The sequence below is a fragment of the Pongo pygmaeus genome, chromosome 19, assembly GCF_028885625.2.
Source record: "Pongo pygmaeus isolate AG05252 chromosome 19, NHGRI_mPonPyg2-v2.0_pri, whole genome shotgun sequence".
In the NCBI taxonomy this organism is placed as follows: Eukaryota; Metazoa; Chordata; class Mammalia; order Primates; family Hominidae; genus Pongo; species Pongo pygmaeus.
The window spans coordinates 76155263-76170961 of record NC_072392.2 but is presented as its reverse complement, the minus strand read 5'-3'; the positions used below and the strand labels follow the sequence as shown (position 1 = coordinate 76170961).

The window sequence follows — 15699 nt, the reverse complement described above, 5'->3', positions numbered from 1 at the left end:
GGTTTGCATCAAAGCTAATGAAAGGTAAAAAGATGCCAAGCGTGGTGGCTCAGGCCTGTAATCCCAGCGCTTTGGGAGGCCAATGCGGGCAGATCACGAGGTCAGGAGATCGAGACCATCCTGGCTAACACGGTGAAACCCCGTCTCTATTAAAAATACAAAAAATTAGCCGGGCATGGTGGCGGGCGCCTGTAGTCCCAGCTACTCAGGAGGCTGAGGCAGGAGAATGGCATGAACCCAGGAGGCAGAGCTTGCCATGAGCCGAGATCCAGCCACTGCACTCCAGCCTGGGTGACAGACCAAGACTCCATCTCAAAAAAAAAATATGCAAATCAAATCTAAAGTAGTTCAGTCTTTAAACTCAAAGCCAATACATTTGCTTTGAACTACAAATGAACTAAAGTTTTAAAGTTTAATACATATTATTAAATCGGCTTTTGTAGCAGTTAAACAAAAAACTTCAAAAATTGTAAGGAATTCTGTGAGGGAGCATGGCTGCTGCTGCTGCTTGCAGATAGCCTGCTGTGTTTAGGATTTAGTTAAATACATTTCTCCTGTTTAAAACTAAATGGTCTTTCTTTAGTTTGCTTAGTTCTTCAGAAGGGTCTTTGAAACACTGGGAAATAAACAAGTGATTCTTTAGCTACTGCTTTCTGAAATACTTATATAAAAGCTCTGCACTGTATTCTCCCATCCCTCTCAGGGGAATATTAGAGGGTTAGGACTCCCCAGGTAGACATTCTAGGGGTGAAAATTTGTCATTACATTGACATTTCAGATTTAGGTTTTCAACAATACTGTTTTCTTCTTTCACATATTGCCATCTAGTAATATAGATGTTCTCCATCCACATTAATCAAAACTATTGACATGGATAATTCCTAATTCCTTGAACACTATAATGGAGATCTATAGCTAGCCTTGGCATCTAGAAGATGGGTGTTGAGAAGAGGGAGTGGACAGACATTTCCTCTGGTCTTAACCTCATATCAGCCTCCCCTAGACTTCCAAATATCCATACCTGCTGGTTAAAATTAGTGGTGTTTTCAGCCTCTGATTCTGTCACCAGGGGTTTTAGAATCATAAATCCAGATTGATCTTGGGAGTGTAAAAAACTGAGGCTCTTTAGCTTCTTAGGACAGCACTTCCTGATTTTGTTTTCAACTTCTAATCCTTTGAGTGTTTTTCATTCTGCAGATGCTGAGTTTGTGTGTGAACGGACACTGAAATATTTTCTAGGAATTGCGGGAGGAAAATGGGTAGTTAGCTATTTCTGTAAGTATAATACTATTTCTCCCCTCCTCCCTTTAACACCTCAGAATTGCATTTTTACACGTAACATTTAACACCTAAGGTTTTTGCTGATGCTGAGTCTGAGTTACCAAAAGGTCTTTAATTGTAACACTAAACTACCTTTATCTTTAATATCACTTTGTTCAGATAAGCTGGTGATGCTGGGAAAATGGGTCTCTTTTATAACTAATAGGACCTAATCTGCTCCTAGCAATGTTAGCATATGAGCTAGGGATTTATTTAATAGTCGGCAGGAATCCATGTGCAGCAGGCAAACTTATAATGTTTAAATTAAACATCAACTGTGTCTCCAGAAGGAAACTGCTGCTACAAGCCTTATTAAAGGGCTGTGGCTTTAGAGGGAAGGACCTCTCCTCTGTCATTCTTCCTGTGCTCTTTTGTAGCTGACCTCTCCAACTCCATGAAAAGAGCACGTTCTTCTGCTGTATGTAACCTGTCTTTTCTATGATCTCTTTAGGGGTGACCCAGTCTATTAAAGAAAGAAAAATGCTGAATGAGGTAAGTACTTGATGTTACAAACTAACCAGAGATATTCATTCAGTCATATAGTTAAAAATGTATTTGCTTCCTTCCATCAATGTACCACTTTCCTTAACAATGCACAAATTTTCCATGATAATGAGGATCATCAAGAATTATGCAGGCCCGCACGGTGGCTCACACCTATAATCCCAGCGCGTTGGGAGGCTGAGGTGCTCGGATCACCTGAGGTCGGGAGTTCAATACCAGCTTGACCAACATGGAGAAACCCCGTTTCTACTAAAAATACAAAATTAGCCAGGCTTGGTGGCACATGCCTGTAATTCCAGCTACTCGGGAGGCTGAGGCAGGAGAATCACTTGAACCTGGGAGGCGGGGGTTGCAGTGAGCTGAGATCGCGTCATTGCACTCTAACCTGGGCAACAAGAGCAAAACTCCATCAAAAGAAAAAAAAACTCGGGTGCAGTGGCTCATGCCTGTAATCCTAACACTGTGGGAGGCCAAGACAGGCAGATTGCCTGAGCTCAGGAGTTCGAGATCAGCCTGGGCAACATGGTGAAACCCTGTCTCTACTAAAATACAAAAAATTACTCGGCGTGGTGGCATACACCTTTAGTCCCAGCTACTCAGGAGGCTGAGGCAGAAGAATCTCTTGAACCCAGGAGGCGGAGGTTGCAATGAGCCAAGATTGCGCCACTGCACTCCAACCTGGCAACAGAGTGAGACTCCGTCTTAAAAAAAAAAAAAATTTGCAGCGCAAACCAGGATATCCTCTGTTCTCATTTGTTGTAGATTTCAAAAGAAACAGTCCTTTCTTTGGGGAAAAGAGAAAGGAAAAGGAGTTTATAAAAGGAAAGAAAAGATTCATAAGGACAAGAAGTGGGCCCACTTGCATATACCTTTGTAGAAAACTGTTCACTGTTGTTGAAGAAAAGCTCTTCATATTAATATGCAGTCCAAATGCAGTGGCTCACACTTATAATCTCAGCCCTTTGGGAGGCTGAGACAGGAAGATTACTTGAGGCCAGGAGTTTGAAACCAGCCTGGGCAACATAGTGAGACTCTGTCTCCACAAAATTTTTTTTTAATTAGCCGGGCATGGCGGTGTGCCTCTGTAGTCTTAGCTACTGAGGAAGCTAAGCCAGAAGAATCACTTGAGCCCAGGAGTTCAAGGCTGCAGTGAGCTATGATCATACCACTGCACTCTTGCACTTGCACAGAGCAAGACCCTGTCTCTTAAAAAAAAAAAAAAAGTGTGTATGTGCATATGCATATATACATATATATACATGCAAATGTATCTGTTTATAATTCAGATTGCTTCAAAAAGATGTTGCACTTTATAGTACTGAGAACAGTGAGAAGTAAATAAGATAGAGTGTAGGAGGAGGAATAATTTTAGAACAGCCATCTGAGAACTTCTGTGACAACAGATCAGGCAAAATAAAATGTGAAAGTAATTTTATGGGCCAGGTGTGGTGACTCATGCCTGTAATCCCAGCACTTTGGGTGGCCAAGGCAGGTGGATCATTTGAGGTCAGGAGTTCAAGACCAGCCTGGTCAACATGGTGAAACCTTGTCTCTACTAAAAATACAAAAAAATTAGTCGAGCGCGGTGGCATGTGCCTGTAATCCTAGCTGCTGGGGAGGCTGAGGCAGGAGAATCACTTGAACCCGGGAGGCGGAGGTTGCAGTGAGCCGAGATCGCGCCACTGCACTCCAGCCTGTGAGACAGAATGAGACCCTGTCTTTAAAAAAAAAAAAAAAAAAGTAATTTTATAAACTATTGTGCACAATTCAATGTATTCGTAATTAATTAAATGATTATTTTTGTTGATTTTAACTTTTATTCGGTGGCTATTTATTGGGAGCCTACTGTGTGCTGGGCACTAGAAATGCAACAGTAAATAAGACTAACCAAGTCCCTGGTAGGATTCAGGTTCTGTCGAGGGGAGATACACAATAAAGATGAATTTAAGATAACAATAAATGCTATGGAGAAATATACAGAACAGTGGAATAGTATTAGCTGGCAATAAAGGTTGTTGATTACTTTCATTTAAGGAGGCCAGGGAAAGCCTTTCTGAAAAAATTGAGCTGAGACCTAAATAACAAGAAAGAATTGTCCTTGAAAAATGGAGGGAATGCATCTTATAGGCAGAGGAATAGCAAACATAAAGGTCTTGAGGTAATAATGAATGTGGTTTTTTGATTTCTGTATTTTGGTTTTTTTGAGATAGTGTCTCCCTCTATCCCCCAGGCTGGAGTGCAGTGGCACAATCTTGGCTCACTGCAAACTCTGTCTCCTGGGTTCAAGCGATTCTCTTGTCTTGGCCTCCTGAGTAGCTGGTATTACAGGCACGCGTGCTACCACACCCAACTAGTTTTTATTTTTAGTAGAGATGGGGTTTTACCATGTTGGTCAGGCTGGTCTCAAACTCCTGAACTCAAGTGATCCACCCACCTCAACCTCTCAAAGTGCTGGGATTACAGGTGTGAGCCACCGCGCCCGGCCAGAGCTTGGTTTATGTTTTAAAAGATAGGCCAATGTTGGCCGTGTGTGGTGGCTTATGCCTGTAATCCCAGCACTTTGGGAGGCCAAGGCAGGCAAATCACCTGAGGTCAGGAGTTCGAGACCAGCCTGGCCAACATAGTGAAACCCCCATCTCTACTAAAAATACAAAAAACTAGCGTGGTGTGGTGGTGTATGCCTGTAATCCCAATGCCTGTAATCCCAGCTACTCCGGAGGCTGAGGCAGGAGAATCACTTGAACCAAAAGGTAGGAGTTACAGTGAGCCGAGATCGCATCACTGCACTCCAGCCTAAACGACAGAGCAAGACTCCCATCTCAAGAAATAATAATGATAAAAGGGTCGGGCACAGTGGCTCACACCTGTAATTCCAGCACTCTGGGAGGCCGAGGCAGGCAGATCCCCTGAGGTCAGGAGTTTGAGACCAGCCTGGCCAACATGGCAAAACCCCATCTCTACTAAAAAATGCAAAAATTAGCTGGGCACGGCTGGGTATGGTGGCTCATGCCTGTAATCCCAGCACTTTGGGAGGCCAAGGCGGACAGATCACCTGAGGTAGAAACCCTGTCTCTACTAAAAATACAAAAATTTGCCCAGCATGGTGGCACGTGCCTGTAATTCCAGCTACGCGGGAGGCTGAGACAAGAGAATCACTTCAACCCAGGAGGTGGAGGTTGTGGTGAGCCGAGATTGCACCATTGCACTCCAGCCTGGGCAACAAGAGTGAAACTCCATCTCAAAAAAAAAAAAAAAAAAAAAAATTTAGCTAGGAATGGTGGCACGTGCCTGTAATCACAGCTACTTGGGAGGCTGGGGCAGGAGAATCGCTTGAACCCAGGAGGCGGAGATTGCAGTGAGCTGAGATTGCGCCACTGCACTCCAGGCTGGGCAACAGAGCAAGACTCCATCTCAAAAAAAATAAATAATAATAATAATATATAGGCCAGTGTAGCTGGAGTAATTTGCAAATTACATGTGGAGGCAGAGATTACACAAGGAATGGGAGAAGGTCATAGATGAGGGCCAAATCACATAGAATTTGGTGGTAAGGAATTCAGATTTTATCCTTGTGGTAATTGGTGGTGTGGAGATGGTTAAAAACAAGGTTGGTCTGGGATGTGTTTGAAGAGAGGACTTGCTAATTGATTGAATTTGGAGGATAAGGTAAAGAGAATTTGAAGGAGTGACACTTGGGTTTTGGCTTGAACAATAGATCTTGTTAGTAATATTAAATTAGATAAAGAAGGCGTGGTAGGGAATATGGGGGAGTGGGAAAGGCAGGAAGCAGGAATGGAACCAGGAACTCTGTTTTAGATGCGAGAATTTGCTGTTGTTGTTGTTGTTGTTGTCGTTGTTGTTGTTGTTGTGACAGCATCTTGTTCTGTTGCCCAGGCTAGAGTACATGGAGTGCGGTAGCACGATCTCAGCTCACTGCAACCTCCGCCTCCCAGTTCAAGTGATTTTCCTGCCTCAGCCTCCCGAGTAGCTGGGATTACAGGCACCTGCCACAATGCCTGGCTAATACTTGTATTTTTAGTAGAGTTGGGGTTTCACCATGTTGGCCAGGCTGGTCCTGAACTCCTGACCTCAGGTGATCCACCCACCTTGGCCTCCCAAAGTGCTGGGATTATAGGTGTGAGCCACTGTGCCCGGCCAGATGTGTGAATTTTGAGATGTATACTAGACATCTGGATAGAGAAGTTAAGTAGGCAGTTGGACACATTGTATGAAGCTCAGGGGTACAAGGAGGACTATAAACATGGGAGTCTTCTGACAAATTTATCACTAGACTCCTCATTCAAGTAACTAGGAAATGTCAGATATTCCCCTAGTAATAGCCAGTGGTTATACTCTTGCCTTTATTTTTCTTCACAGTACTCTTGGCAACACATAAGGCCTTCCCTACAATCTGAGTTTCAGTCAGAATTGTTTCTGAGCATTCTTCCTCAAATTTCTCCCAGTCTCATTATTCTTTATTCTCATCTCCGTGACCAGTCATAATAGTAATTATGAAAAACCTCTAACTTTCTTTAGTGCATTGAATGTATATCTTATCATTTTGGTTGTGTTAACTGTAAATCTCTCGGTGGAAATCCGAAAAGCCTTTATTTCCTTAGATGATAATATACAATTGATTTAGGAGATAGGGAATTTTTCAGTTACCTTTATAACAGCACAGTATTAGCAGTCTAATCTAAATGCTAAGTGAATGTTTTGAGAGGAGATAGATGTTGAAAATTAAAATACATTAAGTCCCAGTGAGGTGAAAAGCCGATTGTTAATTTCTGCACATGAAAGATTTGCTTCAGTGAATTGATTTCAACAGCTAAGATCCTAGTCATTTCACCTGATCTACCAAAAAGAATGATTTTACTTGCTTTTGGTCAAATCTCTGCCCAGCAATTCTTTTTCTTTCTTTCTTTTGTTTTATGTGTGTGTGTGTGTGTTTTTTTTTAGCAGGATCTCACTTTGTCGCCCAGGCAGGAGTGTGGTGATATGATCATAGTTCACTGCAGCCTCCAACTCCTGGGCTCAAGTGATCCTCCAGCTTCAGCTTTTCAAGAAATTGGGACTGCAGGCACATGCAACTATGCCTGGCTGAAGTTTTATGTATCTTTTTTGTAGAGAAGGGGTCTCACTGTGTTGCCCAGCTGAGTCTCCAGCTCCTGGTCTCAAGCTGTCCTCCTGCCTCAGCCTCCCAAAGTGCCAAAGTGCTAGGGTTATAGGTGTGAGCCATTGGTGCTCAGCTACTGCCTGGCAATTCTGAATGCCTTAATTTTTTTTTTTTTTTTTTTTTTTTGAGACAGAGTTTCACTCTGTCACCCAGGCTGGAGTGCAGTGGCATGATCTTGGCTCACTGCAACCTCTGCCTCCCAGATTCAAGCAATTCTCATGCCTCAGCCTCCCAAGTAGCTGGGACTACAGGCACATGCCACCACGCCCAGCTAATTTTTGTTTTTTTATTTGTTTATTTGTTTTTTTGAGACGGAGTCTCGCTCAGTCGCCCAGGCTGGAGTGCAGTGACGCGATCTCGGCTCACTGCAAGCTCCGCCTCCCGGGTTCACGCCATTCTCCTGCCTCAGCCTCCCGAGTAGCTGGGACTACAGGCGCCTGCCACTACGCCCGGCTAATTTTTTTGTATTTTAAGTAGAGACGGGGTTTCACCGTGTTAGCCAGGATGATCTCGATCTTCTGACCTCGTGATCCGCCCGTCTCGGCCTCCCAAAGTCCTGGGATTACAGGCGTGAGCCACCACGCCCGGCTTAATTTTTTTTTTTTTTTTTAATTTTTTGAGATGTGAGATGGAGTCTCGCTCTGTTACCCAGGCTGGAATGCAGTGGCACCATCTCAGCTCACTGCAACCTCCACCTCCTGGGTTCAAAAGATTCTCCTGCCTCAGCCTCCCAAGTAGCTGGGATTACAGGCGCCTGCCACCACGCCCAACTAATTTTTTGTATTTTTAGTAGAGATGAGGTTTCACCATGTTGGTCAGACTGGTGTCAAACTCCTGACCTCAAGTGATCTGCCCGCCTCAGTCTCCCAAAGCGCTAGGATTACAGGGGTGAGCCACTGCGCCCGGCCTGAATGCCTTAAATATGACATGTCTGCTCCACTTCCATTGAAGGAAGCTTCTCTTTCTCTGATCCTGATGGTTTGTGTTTGGTTTCTTTCAGCATGATTTTGAAGTCAGAGGAGATGTGGTCAATGGAAGAAACCACCAAGGTCCAAAGCGAGCAAGAGAATCTCAGGACAGAAAGGTAAATCTCTCTCCCTCAAGTTGACAAAAATTTCACCCCACCACTCTGTATTCCACTCCCTTTGCAGAGATGGGCCGCTTCATCTTGTAAGACTTATTACATACATACACAATGCTAGATACTTTCACACAGGTTCTTTTTTCACTCTTCGATCCCAACCACATAAATAAGTATTGTCTCTACTTTATGAATGATAAAACTAAGAGATTTAGAGAGGCTGTGTAATTTGGATTCCCGTCTGGGGTTCAGATCTCAGCTGATAAGTAGAAGAGCTGGGACTTTAAGCAGATGAGAATCTAAAGCCTTTGCTCTTTTCAGTTCACTGGGGTGTCTTTCTCTCTCTCTCTCTCTCTTTTTTTTTTTTCCAAGACGGAGTCTCACTCCGTTGCCCAGGCCAGAGTGCAGTGGTGCGATCTCAGCTCACTGAAAACTCACTTCCCGGGTTCAAGTGATTCTCCTGCCTCAGCATCTCAAGTAGCTGGGAATATATTCATGCGCCACCACAACTGGGCTCATTTTTTGTATTGTTAGTAGAGACAGGGTTTCAGCTTGTTGGCCAGGCTGGTCTCGAACTCCAGACCTCAGGTGATCCCCCCAACTCAGCCTCCCAAAGTGCTAGGATTATAGGCATGAGCCACTACGCCCAGCTTAGGGTGTCTTTCTCTAAAGCAGTGTGGTAAATGCTGTGAGCAGGCCATACACAGTGCTGTCTGTGGAAGCATAGAAGAGGAAGTGATTAATAACAGCTAAATTTTTTTTTTTTTTTTGAGACAAAGTCTCACTCTGTCGCCTAGGCTGGAGTGCAGTGGCACGATCTCAGCTCACTGCAACCTCTGCCGCCTAGGTTCAACCGATTGTCCTGCCTTAGCCTCCTGAGTAGCTGGGATGACAGGCGCCTGCCTCTGCGCCCAGCTAATTTTTGTAGTTTTTAGTAGAGACAGGGTTTCACCATCTTGCCCAGGCTGGTCTTGATCCCCTGACCTTGTGATCCACCCGCGTTGGCCTCCCCAAGTGCTGGGATAGGCGTGAGCCACCGTGCCCGGCCAATAATAGCTAAAATTTATATAATGTTCACTAGGCCAGGCACAGTGGCTCATTCCTGTTATCCCAGCACTTTGGGAAGCTGAGGCAGGCAGATCGCTTGAGCCAAGGAGTTCGATACCAGCCTGGGCAACATGGCAAAACCCCATCTCTACCAAAAAAAATATACAAAAATTAGCCAGGCGTGGTGGCATGTACTTGTAGTTTCAGCTACTCGGAAGGCTGAGTTGAGAGTATCTCTTGAGCCCAAGAGGTGGGGACTGCAGTGAACGGAGATTGCGCCACTGCACTCCAGCCTGGACGACAGACAGAAGGTCTCAAAAAAAAAAAAAAAAAAAAAAAAGATCACTTTATGCCAGGACTGCTCTAAAGGCCCAACCATGTTTTAACTAATTAACAATTTTATGACAGCTCTATGAGCTATGTACTGTAATTATGCCTATATTACAGATGTGAAAATTGAGGCTCAGAGAGGTTGAATAAGTTGCTCAAAGTCACACAGCTAATAAGTGATGGAACTAGAAGTTGAACTCAGGAAGTCTAGCTCCAAGTCTAAATTCTTTGTTAATTTATTTTTCGGGCCAGAGTCTTACTCTGTCACCCAGGCTGGAGTGCAGTGCCGCTATCTCTACTCACTGTGACCTTCACCTTCCAAGTTCAAGCCTTGTTCAATTCTTGTGCCTTGGCCTCCCAAGTGGCTAGGATTACAGGCATGTGCCACAACAACTAGCTAATTTTTTGTCTGATTCTGTTGGCCAGTCTGGAGTGCAGTGGCGCAATCTCAGCTCACTACAGCCTCCAGCTCCCAGGTTCAAGTGATTCTCGTGCCTTAGCCTCCCAAATAGCTGGGATTACAGGCACATGCCACCACACCCAGATAATTTTTTGTATTTTTAGTAGAAACAGGGTTTCAACATGTTGGCCAGGCTGGTCTCAAATTCCTGACCTCAGATGATCCGCCCGCCGCAGGCTCCCAAAGTGCTGGGATTACAGGGGTGAGCCACCACGCCCAGCCTTAATTTTTATACTTTTATTAGAGATGGGGTTTTGCCATGTTGGCCAGGCTGGCCTTGATCTCCTGGCCTCCAGTGATCCACCCGCCTCGACTTCCCAAAGTGCTGGGATTACAGGCATGAGCCACTGCACCCAGCCTCCAAGTCTAAACTCTTAACAACAATACTATAGTTTCTTGAAAAGTTGTTGAAGGCTTCACAGAGGGGAAAAAAATGGAGCATTCTAACAACTTTGCAGATGAGACCCAAGAAGACTCAGTGACTTTCTCCTGATCATATTGTAGCAGATGACTTAGCCAGAACTCTGACTTCCTCTCAGGGAGAACTCTACAAGATTTCACACCTACCTGTCAGGCCTGAGCTGGCTGCTTTCTCAGCTCCCTAAGTGCTATGTTCCCAGTCTGCTTTTCTTCCTTTTTCAAGTGTGCACTACCAGGCATTTCAGAACATCCCAGGTTGGTCGTGGTGGCTCACGCCTCTAATCCCAGCACTTTGGGAGCCCAAGGTGGGTGGATCACCTGATGTCAGGAGTTCGAGACCAGCCTGGCCAACATGGTAAAACTCCATCTCTACTAAAAATACAAAAATTAGCTGGGCGTGGTGGTAAGCGCCTGTAATCCCAGCTCGGGATTACTCGGGAGGCTGAGGCTAGAGAATCGGTTGAACCCGGGAGGCAGAGGTTGCAGTGAGCCAAGATTGCGCCACTGCACTCCAGCCTGGGGACAAGAGGGAGACTTCATCTCAAAAAAAAAAAAAAAATCCCAGCTGGGCACAGCGGCTCACTCCTGTAATCCCAGCACTTTAGGAGGCCAAGGCAGGATGATCACTTGAGCCCAGGAGTTCAAGACTAGCCTGGGCAACATAGTAAGACCCTGTCTCTACAAAAAAATTTAAAAATTAATTGGGTGTTGTAGTGCACTCCTGTATTCCCAGCTACTCAGGAGGCTGAGGTGAGAAGAATGCTTGAGTCTGGGAGGTCGAGGCTGCAGTGAGCCATGATGGTGCTACTGCACTCCAGCCTGGCCAACATTGTGAGACCTTGTCTCAAACCAAAACAAAACATCCTTCTACTGAGCACTTTCTGTCCCTTTTTAGAAACTTAAGAGGGAACCAGTAGAGGTAATTTCCTAAGGAAAACTGCTTTGGGACATGATCACAAATGAAGCCTGGAGTTTTGAACTCTTGAGGTCAGCCTGTTTTTACCTTCTGAGCCTATCAAGTAATTGTTCCAGATGCCAAGAAAAGCTGCTGGCCTTATTTCTGCTTCTGCCTTTACCGCAGGGGAGCACCATGTGAGCCAGTCCTCTGTTTTTCCTCCACTGTATGCTAGGCAGTATTAGCACCAGATTCTTCCCCTCTTTAAAAAGAAATTCTAGTGCTTTGGATTTTTTCCTCCATGCAGAATAGCAATAATGGAAAGTATGTGGTCAAAGTAATGACATTCTGAAGATACTAAATGTCACCATAGTATTTTTCTCTGGAAGAGAAATGTATATGTAGAGGTGAAACTTCAAATTTCTTTTTTTTTTTTTTTAAGACAAAGTTTCGCTCTTCTTGCCCAGGCTGGAGTACAATGGTGTGATCTCGGCTCACCGCAATCTCTGCCTCCAGGGTTCAAGTGATTCTCCTGCCTCAGCCTCCTAAGTAGCTAGGATTACAGGCATGTGCCACCACGCCCAGCTGATTTTGTATTTTTAGTAGAGATGGGGTTTCTCCATGTTGGTCACGCTGGTCTTGAACTCCCGACCTCAAGTGATCCACCCACCTCGGCCTCCCAAAGTGATGGGATTACAGGCCACCACGCCCAGCCTGAAACTTCAAATTTCTTTTTTTTTTTTGAGACAGGGTCTCGCTATGTCACCCAGGCTGGAGTGCAGTGGCACGGTCTCGGCTCACTACCAGCTCCACTCCACCTCCTGGGTTCACACCATTCTCCTGCCTCAGCCTCCCGAGTAGTAGGGACTACAGGTGCCCGCCACCATGCCCAGCTAATTTTTTGTATTTTTAGTAGAGACGGGTTTTCACCGTGTTAGACAGGGTGGTCTCCATCTCTTGACCTCGTGATCCGCCAGCCTCGGCCTCCCAAAGTGCTGGGATTACAGGCATGAGCCACTACGCCAAGCCTGAAACTTCAAATTTCTTATCTCATAACTAGACATCCTCATCACTGAGTGTTAGCCTGGATATAAACATTCCTAATCTTTTGTAATTTTCATGTCAGCATTTGGCTCCAGCTGGCCGCCTGGGGAGAACTTCTAGCATTATGAGCATGCAGGTCCTATCAACAGGTTGGGGGTGCAGTTTATTCATACAGATAGTGAGATTGGCACAGATGGATGCTATCCCTTAAAACAAACAGACTTGTCTTTGGGAGGCCGAGGCGGGTGGATCATGAGGTCAGGAGTTCAAGACCAGCCTGGCCAACATAGTGAAACCCCATCTCTACTAAAAATACAAAAAATTAGCCAGGTGTGGTGGTGTGCACCTGTAATCCCAGCTACTAGGGAGGCTGAGGCAGGAGAATCGCTTGAACCCAGGAGGTGGAGGTTGCAGTGAGCTGAGATGGCACCATTGCACTCCAGCCCAGGCGACAGTGCGAGACTCCGTCTCAAAAAAAAAAAAATCACGGACTTGTCCTGCTGCCCTTTCTTTTCCCTCTGGCGGTAAAGTAAGAGTGTGTGTGTGTGTGTGTGTGTGTGTGTGTGTGTGTCCGTCCATCTGTCTGTCAAGGGGGAGGGTGACCACTTTCTAAAAGGCCATCCGTGTATTTTTAGCTTCCTGATTTTTTTCTCTATCGCAGTCTCTTTGAAGCCAGGTGAATTTTAGGCCTCGGCAATTTTCTTTTTATTGCAATGGGAAGGTCAAGACACTGAGAGTCACCCAAATCATATCCATCCAAATGATACAATTTTAGGGTTTATTTTTAAGTGATACCCAAGTTATTTGCTAAGAACCTATGCCAGTGTGTTTATGAGAATTTGCACTGTCCCACACTGTTGCCACCAGCCACATGGGACTGTTTAAATTTAAATTTTACAAATTAGCCAGTCGTGGTGGTGTGCACTTGTAGTCCCAGCTACTTAGGAGGCTGAGGCGAGAGGATTGCTTGAGCCCAGAAGTTCAATACTGCAGCAAGCTATGATCGTGCCACTGTACTCCAACCTGAGTGACAGAATGAGACCTCATCTCTTAAAAAAAAAAAAGAAAAAAGTTAAAATATGAAGTTTAGTTCTTCATTCACCCTAACCACATCTCCAGTGCTCAATAACTATATGTGATTCATGGCTACCTTATTAGCATAGATATAGAACATTGTGACTGTCACAGAAAGTTGTTTTGAACAGTGTTGCCAAGCCCTGTAAGTGGAAGAGGCAGTGCAGTGTGATCTGTGTCTTCAGGAAACCAGGCAGTCAGACTAGTTCAATGAGGAGAGGCAGAACCTGGCTTCACTTCTAGATTAAAAACTGCTTAGGTGGCCTAAAGATGCAATGGCCATTCTCAGAGTAGTGAGAAGGAAAGAACAGATGTTTAGGGGGCTAGAAGAAAGTCAGAGAGGGCCGGGCGCAGTGGCTTATGCCTGTAATCCCAGCACTTTGGAAGGCCGAGACGGGCAGATCACGAAGTCAGGAGTTTGAGATCAGCCTGACCAACATGGTGAAACCCTGTCTCTACTAAAAATACAAAAATTAGCCGGGCGTGGTGGTGCGCGCCTGTAATCCCAGCTACTCAGGAGGCTAAGGCAGGAGAATCGCTTGAACCCTGGAGGCAGAGGTTGCAGTGAGCCCAGATCGCACCACTACACTCCAGCCTAGGTGACAGAGAGAGACTCCGTCTCAAAAAAAAAAAAGTCAGAGGAGACAAGGAGCATGTACACCTAAAATCAACATAGACCCCTCTGTTGATGGGGTCATGGTGAGTACTTGAGGTACCAAGTCTGGATAAACATCAAACTTCAGCCAATAACTTTGAGTTTCTAGCTATCCAAGCCTCTTATTAAACATACAGAAGGACCTTTTTTCCCTCGTATCTAACAAGTTAAAGCACCTGCAGAGATCATTAGGGAGAAGCCTTGGCCTGATTGGTGACAAAAGTGAGATGCTCAGTCCTTGAATGACAAAGAATGCCTATAGAGTGCAGGTCAACTACATATGCACTTCAAAAAGATCTTCTGAAATCCTGTAGTGTTCTGGACATTGGACTGGCTTGTCCCTGGGAAGTAGCAGCAGAAATCATCAGGTGGTGAACAGAAGAAAAAGAAAAGCTCTTCCTTTTTGAAAGTCTATTTTTTGAATAAAAGCCAATATTCTTTTATAACTAGATATTCCTTCTCTCCATTCCCCTGTCCCTCTCTCTTCCTCTCTTCTTCCAGATCTTCAGGGGGCTAGAAATCTGTTGCTATGGGCCCTTCACCAACATGCCCACAGGTAAGAGCCTGGGAGAACTCCAGAGTTCCAGCACCACCTTTGTCTTACATAGTGGAGTATTATAAGCAAGATCCCACGATGGGGGTTCCTCAGATTGCTGAGATGTTCTTGAGGCTATTCTATTTCTCTACCACCCTCCAAACAAAACAGCACCTAAATGTTATCCTATGGCAAAAAAAAAGCTATACCTTGTCCCCCTTCTCAAGAGCATGAAGGTGGTGAATAGTTAGGATTCAGTTTGTTATGTGTTCAGATGGCGTTGAGCTGCTGTTAGTGCCAACGTATTAGTGAGAAAATAACTTTGGATATGTAAAAATCAAGAAGGAGTTCTCCTCTTCCTAAACCATCTTAATTTACTTACATAGAAGAAAGCACAGTAGCTGGCCCACCGTGGACGGGCCCAGAGCAGGGGAAGATTCTCGGTGAACATTTCTTTTTTTTTCTTCTTTTTTTTTGAGGTCAAGTCTGTCGCCCAGGCTAGAGTGCAATGGCGCGATCTCGGCTCACTGCAACCTCCACCTCCCAGGTTCAAGTGATTCTCCTGCCTCAGCCTCCCAAATAGCTGAGACTACAGGCGTGTGCCACCACGCCCGACTAATTTTTTGTATTTTTTTTAGTAGAGACGGGGTTTCACCGTGTTAGCCAATATGGTCCCGATCTCCTGACCTCATGATCCACCCGCCTCAGCCTCCCAAAGTGCTAGGATTACAGGCGTGAGCCACTCTGCCCAGCCCTCTCCGTGAACATTTTCTAATTAAACTTGACACTGCATACAATGTTATGCTTAGGACTGCTATAAAGCTCACCTCTGGAGTTGCGGAGCACAAAGGCCTTGGTGTGTGTATAAATTTGGTTTGTTCTTTTCACAGTAAAAGCTACCCACTTTTGCCTCCTGTGCCTGCTTCTGCCCAGGGACTTAGGTCCTCTTACACCTTAGAGAAAGGCCTTAGCATCTGGTCACAGGCAGATGAGTGACAGCAAGAAAACCTGACTGCAATGTAATTTTGCTTCCATCCTCTTTATTAGTTATCAATTGGATTTTTATGAAATTTCCAAGTTCCACTCAAGGATTTCTCAGTGTTTTTTTACTTTGGTATAGTGGAAACCGGGGTTTCCAGGAAGTATTATTTTGGGGGT

The 15699-nt window shown here is 45.0% G+C and overlaps 1 protein-coding gene across 43 annotated transcripts in view; it reads left to right on the top strand.

The window, feature by feature from the left end:
• The window catches only part of BRCA1 (BRCA1 DNA repair associated), a 94885-nt gene that overhangs the window by 63075 nt on the left and 16111 nt on the right, over positions 1-15699 (top strand). For all 43 annotated transcript variants that reach the window (XR_010124717.1, XR_010124718.1, XM_054457711.2 and 40 more), the window contains 4 exons: positions 1198-1275; positions 1772-1812; positions 8001-8084; positions 14508-14562. Coding sequence is in view for 41 of the 43 variants with exons in the window: in XM_054457711.2 (XP_054313686.2) it covers positions 1198-1275; positions 1772-1812; positions 8001-8084; positions 14508-14562 (258 nt within the window). In the remaining 2 variants the exon portion in view is untranslated. The remainder of the gene's footprint in view (positions 1-1197; positions 1276-1771; positions 1813-8000; positions 8085-14507; positions 14563-15699) is intronic.